This window comes from Mesocricetus auratus, unplaced genomic scaffold (assembly GCF_017639785.1).
Source record: "Mesocricetus auratus isolate SY011 unplaced genomic scaffold, BCM_Maur_2.0 Super-Scaffold_100691, whole genome shotgun sequence".
NCBI lineage: Eukaryota > Metazoa > Chordata > Mammalia > Rodentia > Cricetidae > Mesocricetus > Mesocricetus auratus.
In genome coordinates this window covers 55,839,094-55,847,571 of record NW_024429267.1, presented here as the reverse complement: position 1 = coordinate 55,847,571, position 8,478 = coordinate 55,839,094, and the positions used below count along the sequence as shown (strand labels likewise).

Below are 8,478 nucleotides of genomic sequence, written 5' to 3'. Positions count from 1 at the left end.
TGTGGGATAATCTTGTACACTGTGAAGACGTCTCTGTCAAGGCACCTGCTGATTGGTTTTTAAAAAGAGCTGACTGCCCAATAGCTATGCAGGAGAGGATAGGTGGGTCTTCTGGGAAGAGATAAGAACTCTGGGAAGAAGAGAGAAGGAATTTGCCAATCAGATGAGGAGTTTGGATCGACAGTATGGAGGAGAAGTAAGAGCCATATGGCAGAACATAGGTTAATATAAGTGGGTTAATGTAAGTTATAAGAGCTGGTTGGGAGCAAGCCTAAGCTAAGGCCAAGCTTTCATAATTCATGAGAAGTCTCCGTGTAATTATTTGAGAGTTGTTGGTCCAAAGAAAGACCTGCTACATACGTGTGGTACTCCTGCTTCAGTCTCAGAATGCTCTGGTTACAGGAGTGCCAGTATGTCTGCCTTTTAGTCCCCTCCATAGTTTAAAAGGTTATGGTGGAATGCAGCCATGCCTTGATATCTGTAAGATGGTTAATCATGCTCTCCATGGATATCAAAGTCAAAGGCTGCTTTGGCCTCACACAAGACGGTTAGCTAGTATTTACCTGCATCCCTCACACCCTTTCGCAGTCTTTCAATCACATCTAGGTCACTTTTAATACTTAAAACAGTGCAACACTGGATGCAATTGTCACACCCAGGGGACAGGCAAGAAAAGCAGTCTAAACACGTTTAGTAATCATAGCCTTCCCTCATGTCTTTTTATTCAAGTTGATGAAGTCCACAGCTGTGAGACCTGTAGACACGAAAACGTAACTGAATACTTCAAGTCTGTCATCCTATTGGGCTCGGTGGGTGTGGCAGCGAGTTTGGGAGGAGTTAGGTGGGTGAGTAGGGGCAGAATATGATCAAAAGACATTGTATACATGAATGAACTCTTACACAACATATTGCATTGCAAATTTTTATTATTTTTTAAAGCATTCTAGGGTATAGAGGCACCTACCTATAATCACAGCACGGGGGAGGTGGAGGCAGGAGGATTGCAGGTCCCAGGCTAGTGTGGGCTACCCAGGACCCTGTCTCATACAACAAAACAAAAATATTTACCAGGTATTGTTTATCTTTGAAACAGTCTCACTGTGTCAACCAGGCTGGCCTGGAACTCACAGAGATCCACCAACCTCTGCCTCCTGAGTGCTGCGATTTTTTTAGTGTATATTTCTGAGACCTGGGGACCCTGGCCATCACCGTCATTCACACACATCTCTACCTCCCCGTTTATGTGGCTGAGGAGGTTTCTGGGAGGTAGAGCGTTTACTGCACAAGCCTGGAGAACTGAGTCTGGATTCCCAGCACCCACATAAAGGCCGAGTGCGGTGCACACACGCGTGGCCCAGCACTGAGACTGGGGGTACTGTGGGGGGTCCAGGAGGATCCTAGGTGAGCCCCAGGTTCAGTGAGAGATTCTGTCTCAAAGACTAAGGTCGGGACGTGACTGAGGAGTCCATCTGGGTATCAGCCTCTGGCCGCCACAAGGGCAACTGTACCTGTGCACATGCCACCCCCCCCCGTTCCCCCAAATAGACAGACACACACTCACACACACACACACTCACACACAGAGACACACTCACACACACTCACAGACAGAGACACAAACACACACACTCACACACTTACAGACACTCACAGACACACACTCACACACACTAAAACACACTCACACACACAGACACACACACACAAAACTGGAACTAACACCCTATAAACTAAATACTCTTTAAGCAACACTCCCCAACTCTTTCGGATGTCCCCAAGCCTTTGATGCTAGAGCAAGGTAGGAGAGGCCCACGTACCTGGGTCTCCCTCCAGCTGCACATCTGGGTCTCCCTCCAGCTGCACATCTGGGCCTCCCTCCAGCTGCACATCTGGGCCTCCCTCCAGCTGCACATCTGGGCCTCCCTCCAGCTGCACATCTGGGCTTCCCTCCAGCTGCACATCTGGGCCTCCCTCCAGCTGCACATCTGGCTACTCCCTCCAGCTGCACATCTGGCTACTCCCTCCAGCTGCACATCTGGCTACTCCCTCCAGCTGCACGTCTGGGCCTCCCTCCAGCTGCACGTCTGGCTACTCCCTCCATTGCTCAGGATGTCTAGCTGTGCGGGGCTTTCTGTGAAGCCGCCCAGCAGGTTCTGCTCGCCACGCCCTCATACAGCTCCTCTGCCTGGTGTCCTCTCCCCAGGTCCACCTGCCCAGGGCCACTCTCTGCCCCTCTTCTGAATCTAGATCTTAGCGTCCTGACCAAACACCATGGCCCACAGGGGAGCAGCCTCCTGCCCTAGCCCTTCCTTGCTCCCTGCTTCCTGCCCTCCACTGGAACTTAGCTGGTCGGGCCCTTCTCCAGGGGCAATGTGGGCCCCTTGAGGTCAAGGCCCCGGCACTGCTGTCTTCCAGGGTGGCGGCTGACATACTACAGTTACTCAGATTGTGTGTTGCTGTGACTTGTGCCTGGTCCCATGAGGTATGGTGTGTGTGTGTGTGTGTGTGTGTGTGTAAGCAAGTGTGCGCTCTGTATGGAAGTCTCAGGGCATGGAATTTTCTCCACCGTTGGTCTCTGCCATTACTCTGGCGCCCCCTGGTGATGGAGCTTAGGTACCTCAGGCTTTTCTTTTTTTTAATGAGCTGACATTTCTTTCCCAAGGGGTGATCTGCACCCCCCCCCCACCAGCTGCCCAGTTTGGGAAGTACACCCCACCTAGGACAATCCAGCCTCAGCAGCTTAATGGTAGACACAGGAGGCTCCTCTAAAAGCACTTCTCAAAATTTTTTGTGTCCCCAGGACCCAGATGAGGGTCACTGCCTGGGCAAAAACATCCTACCCCAGACATGCCCCTCCCCATCCCCTACCCTGTGACCTGTGGTCGCAGAGCCTGAAGGCATGACAGGCAGATAGGACCTGACTCTCGGTGTGTGGTCTGGGTCATCTCTTGTGGCAGAGACTGAGACATGGGTGGGTTATACTGAGGGACAGGGGTTCCAGTCCACTTCCCGGTTTGACTACCACCCCACCCCCACCCCGCGGACATACCCATGCCAGTCCTTAGCTGTCAGTCTGGGGTCTGACTGAGCTGGACTTTCCCTGGCTGCACTGTCTGGTAAATTCCTCATCCCACGCACTTCTGGCCCAGGGAGCCCCGTAACCACAACCTGTAGGTTTCCAGGGGTTTGGGGTTACTATGTTCTGCCAGATTATCTCCCAGGGCCCTGCCTTCTCCATGTCAATATTGACCTAGGTGAGGGAGCGTCGTAGGGCCCGGCCCCACCCCTCAGGTGCTGCTCCCAGGTACTCTGTCTCCCCAGGGTTGCTGTGGAATCTCCCCGGGTGTCCCTCTCCTGCAGGAGAGGGTGGGTGCATGGGAGAGTCACCTGACTGGTTCTGCCGACAACTTGGAGTGCTTGGAGGCACCCTGATTCTTGTCCCTTCCACCCTGACCCCTGGCCCTGCTGTGGGCAGCCGTGGGCTGCTGGGCGCTCACATCTAGTAAACAGAAGTGACTAAGTCCCCAAGGCAGGCACTACCTGGGAGTTGTGTCCTGTGGGTGTCAGGGACTCAGGACAGGGGAATCATGGGTCCTGCAAGGGGAAGCTGCCTCACCGCTACCCTGCTCATAGTGGTGAGGGGACGTAGCTAAGACACAGCTTGGAGCAGAACACTGTCCCACCCTTGCAGGATCTGTCTCACAGCCTGAGGGTCCAGCCTGTTCTGGGCTTAGCCTGGTGTCTCACTCTTTAGAGCGTCTGGGCTATGGGCATCCTGTTGGTTTGCAGCTCTCTCCAGCAAGGGAAATGAACACACCTGCATAGTTCAGAGACCCTGGCAACCTGTCCCTTAGCTCACCGACTGTCAGCTAGCCTGCTGCTGTCCCCAGGCTGTCCCTTCTACCTCTGCTCCCTCCCTCCCATTCTTGTCATAATCAGAAGAGACCAGGCAGGGCACATTTCGGGGAGCCCAAGTCCCGGTTAAGTGTCCTCCTGATGACATGACGGGCTCCTTTCCACCTGCCTGGGCCCTTGCTAGGCTGCCTCAGCCAGGGGCTGCCACGAGCCCAAGTATGTGAGGTGCAAAACAGCAGAGGAGGCGCTAGCAGAGAGGACTAGGGAGCAAAGGGGAGCGGACAGGCCAGGAGCAGGCCAGGAGTCAGAACCGTAAGTCAGTGACCGCTCTCTGCAGGGCAAGCACCCAGGACCCCCCCCATGAATCCCAAAGTCCTGCTGGTAGGGCTGGGGTCCTCACATGGGAGGGTGAAGGCGTTCCCCCGACACCCACAGGACCCGACTTATGTCCAGAGGGCCCAGGAGCTGTCACTTTTCAAATTATGGGTGGGATGGTTTCCTAGCTTACCCCAGGGGTCAAGAACTCTGGCACTGAGTCCCGCAGCCCTGCTGCCGTCCACCCTGCTCTTCAGGAGTGGGAACAAGCTCGAAGTCCAGTCAGCAGGAGGGTGTGGTACGTAGGGGAAGGAAAAAACAACAACAATAATAATAAAAACCCCACAACACGCCGGTCATCTGGAGAAGCAGGGCAACCACGAGACAGTGCAGTTTCATGAGTTTATTTTTGGCAGGAGGGAAATAGTGATTGACAATACTTTGCCCTCAGAACCGTGTACAGCCCACGTGTAGTATTTCCCAAGCAGCGCTGGATCATGGCATTCAAACACCCAGCAGAAAAACACAACTCCCTCAATACCAACATTACCACTGCTGGGTACCCATCCTCAGGGCAGCTCCAGGGATAGACATGGTCAGATCGAGTAAGACAGGAGCAGAGGCAGACAGCAAGGTTGCACAGGGAGCCGCGCGTGCACAGTAGGCCATCCACAGGGAACCTCGCGCACGCGCACAGTAGGCCACCTGCTCTTCTCAACCCCTGGCGTGCCAGCTGTCCATCACAGCACCATTAGAAGCAGAGGCACAAACGTCACGAGTGTTTGACCAACAGGGCTGTGTGTTTCTAGATTTTATTAGAAAGTCATCTTTTACAGGGCTGTAAAACGCCGCTGCCAGGCTATACACACTTACAGGTTTCATTCCGTACCCCAACTTCAAATGCCGTAACCACGACGAGTTAGTGTCATGTGGACATCCTCATGTCCCCAGCCTCATCAACACCGCACCACGTCAACGGTGACAGGCACAAATGCGCCGTTTACAAACAGCTAGTGCATGAAACCACAGACCAACATGGAGGATTCCAGAACAGATGGAAGACGGAGCACTAACATCACCAGGGGTCAGGGGTGCCCACTCGAGGTCATGCAAAAGGTGTAGGCTGGAGTCCACAGCCCCAAGTCATCCTGTCCCAGACCGTCATGTCAAAAGCACTTGTCAAGAGGGCGGTCCTGACGTGGGGTCGAGAGGACCATGGGGCGCAGGAGGTCAGAAGCTTCTTTTGGCTAAGGAGATGGAGGGTTTTGGTGGCGTGGGAAGGATATGGCACACAGAAGTGGCTGATGAGTTTTCAAGCCCACACTTTATAATAAACTAAATTAAAAGCAATACCCGTATTTACCTTAAGAAAATAAACCTCACACATTCGTCTCCTTTCTTGGCCTTGTTAGAATTCTATTGCTTCATTTACAAGTAACTGATTAAAAAATAGATTTTTTTTCAATTATGTACATAAAGCAGGTTTTTTTTTTTAAAGAAAGAAAAATTGGCATTTTGGAGCTTGGTCAAATAAGGTGTGGATTTCAGAACCCTCACCGGGGCGGGACATTCCATGTTTGTGGTGGCAAGAACAGGGCTCCCAGCCCGGAAGCTGTGCCCCGAGAGCACAGACACATGCAGCTCCAGAACTCTAAGGCCAAGGTCGGCCTCGAACCCGTCTGAAGCGAAGCACTATTTCTAGGCTCGCTTCCTCTGAAACATTCTGGAATTTCAGTCCATTCTGCCCCCTTTTCCAAATAAGGCCGGCGACACCAGCACACTTAAGAGGCACAGGCGATGGTCTGAGGTTCTCATCCAGGAAATCAGCACACAGCAGACACTGCAACACCCAAGACACTGAGGCAGCGGGCTTGGCTAATGACTGGTTTCCATGAGGGTTCACGGCGTGAGCGGATCGGCCGTGGAACTGTTGCTATCTGTGGTGATTCTTAGCAAACGGGCAGTTTCTACTGTAATTGGCACAGGGATTGTTGGGTTTGGAACACTCAGAAGGTCAGGAGATCTGATGATTCCTCCACATTTCTGCTCTGAATGCAGTGGTTTCCCAGACCAAAGCACTGTGGGAAGACAGGCCAGGTAGCTGGCTTCGTTGTTTTGTGAAAGAAAAACATTTTTTTGTTTTCTTGTGTAATTTTGACCCCTGATTTTTGAGTCTTGTTAGTGCCAACTACTCCCAGCAGAAATCCGGCTGAGGCCCAACCCACAGAGGACTAAGGCAACGGTGCCGACACACGGGACTCTTCATTCTTAGGACGAAACGCAGCACTGCTAAACACCAAACGGGGAACCGCCCGGAAAGAGACCCCCGGCCGGGCTCCGGGGAGGAGCGGGTCTCCCATTTAGACAGGCTTCTCCAACCCTTGGCTAGAAGAGGCTGCGCTTCCAAAGAGGCGGAGACGGACTTGGGCCACACCAGAGTGGCGTTCGGCTGGATGAGGCCATGGGCTCTCAAGCGAGACTGGAGAGCTCCACCACAGGCTCCCGTGTCAACTGCAGCGCCAGGGGAATGCCATGTCCGAGCGGCGCTCTGACCCTTGGTTTATTTTTTATTTTTTTAAAACCTTGCGCCCTTCGACATTCTTGGTGGCCAGGGCCAAGGAAGGGAGACAGTTGGTGCCGGGCTTGGTGGGTCGGGCGGGGCACCTGTTTCTGACCCTGTCCAAGTGTGCAGTTTAGCGGTGAGCGTATTCTGAACGCAGGCACGACGGCGAAGAACAGTGTAGCAGCCGCTGGTCAGTTCCATTTGGTGGCAGCGCGGTAGCAGCAGAGTCCCCAACAGCTCCATGTGTACCCAGCTTCCCGAAGGGAAGGCTGGACAGTCCAAGGGTTTTAGGGTTTTCTGTAACTATTCTCCTCAAACCAATGACAACAGAAAAACATTGGACAGACGAGACAGTTGCGGGAAAGCAGAGCGACGTAAGGTCACCGTTCAAGGGGAAAATGCAACCTCAAGACAAACTTTGTCAACATCAGAAATCATACTGAAAGGAATCGGATGTCTCACAAAGCGTCGGGCCATTGGCAGGTACACTCCGAATCGGCCAGAAACGAGTAGGGACAGTGACAATCTCGAGAAAACCCCGGTCAGTGGGAGCGGGACCCCGCCCATGCCACAGGCTGACGGTTGCACCTGTTGGGAGGCAGGCTCCTGTGGCCGCTTCCTCCCTGGCCACACCCTCACCCCACCGCACACAGGCTACCAGGTTCTAGAAAATTGTCCTGTTTGTCGTCTTAGAGTACCTAAGACAGTAAAAGACTAAAAGATGTCTGGAAATAGGTTGTATACAAAAATTAACTCTCAGCTTAAAATAACATTCAAAAAGGCACTTCATCCTGTAGGAAAGATTCTGAGTTGGGCCAGCTGCTCCAAACCGGGACAAAGGGGACAGGCTGTCTCTTAGAGGGAGGACAGTTGAAAGGACATCTGAAAGATACCAAGGTGTTTTTTTTTTTCCTTTTTGGTATGTTTTAAGAAAATCGAATCTGGTAAAATGCATGTCCTTTTATGAAATCTATTAAAAGAGTTTTTTTTTCTTTAAAATAGTTGTTTCTGTTCTTAAAAAAAAAAACCAAAACAAAACAGGTAGGCATGGCGACATTCACCCTGTGGCCCAGAGCATGGAGTCTTCTCAGGCTGCTCTCGAGGAGCCGAGGCCGGGAGGGTCCCCTGAGCCGGGGGCTCCCGAATGCAGAGGTGGGGACGGCAGAGCCCCGAGGCCCCGAGGCCGGGGCTACCTGCTGCAGAGTCTATGCAGCATGCTGTATACGTCATCCTCCCTGCTCAGGCCCTCGAAGAACGGGATGAGGTCCAGCAGCTCCGTGTCCGTCATGTCATCGAACCAGGACTGCACAGGCACCTGTAAGACAGCGTGTCAGGAGGCAGCAGAACGGGACCCAAGGGTGACACCGTCACGTTGTCCCTTCGTTCAGTACCAAGCACAGTTAGCTCAGAGTTAGTGGCAGAGCTGACTGAAGCAGGCTGACACAGGCGCAGAAGACGGCTCAGTGAGGCAGGGGGTCCCCAGCGTGCGCCAGTTTGCCCCTTCTAGCGCTCCTGCTGAAGGAGCCCATCTCCAAAGCTCTTTTTATGGCACTGAATTGGCCCACTGCCAGGGACAGCCCTCGATGCCTCTCAGAGGTTACCTGCCAACACAGAGCCCAAGCCAGGCACACTGGTCCACACCACGCTCAGGGCCGCTGCTCTAAGCTGTGTGTCAAAGACAAGGAGAGTCCCCGCCCAGGGTTAGCCGTCACCAGGTAAACGTGGAAATGTCCAGTCTTAGGGCA

The 8,478-nt window shown here is 53.1% G+C and overlaps 1 protein-coding gene across 2 annotated transcripts in view; it reads right to left on the bottom strand.

Annotated features, from left to right (window-relative positions):
• Positions 1-4,558: 4,558 nt before the first annotated feature.
• Ctdspl (CTD small phosphatase like) overlaps positions 4,559-8,478 on the bottom strand; it is a 115,690-nt gene continuing 111,770 nt past the window's right edge. For both annotated transcript variants that reach the window (XM_021234196.2, XM_005082353.4), the window contains one exon: positions 4,559-8,048. In XM_021234196.2, coding sequence (XP_021089855.1) covers positions 7,923-8,048 — 126 coding nt within the window. In that variant the 3' untranslated portion in view covers positions 4,559-7,922. The remainder of the gene's footprint in view (positions 8,049-8,478) is intronic.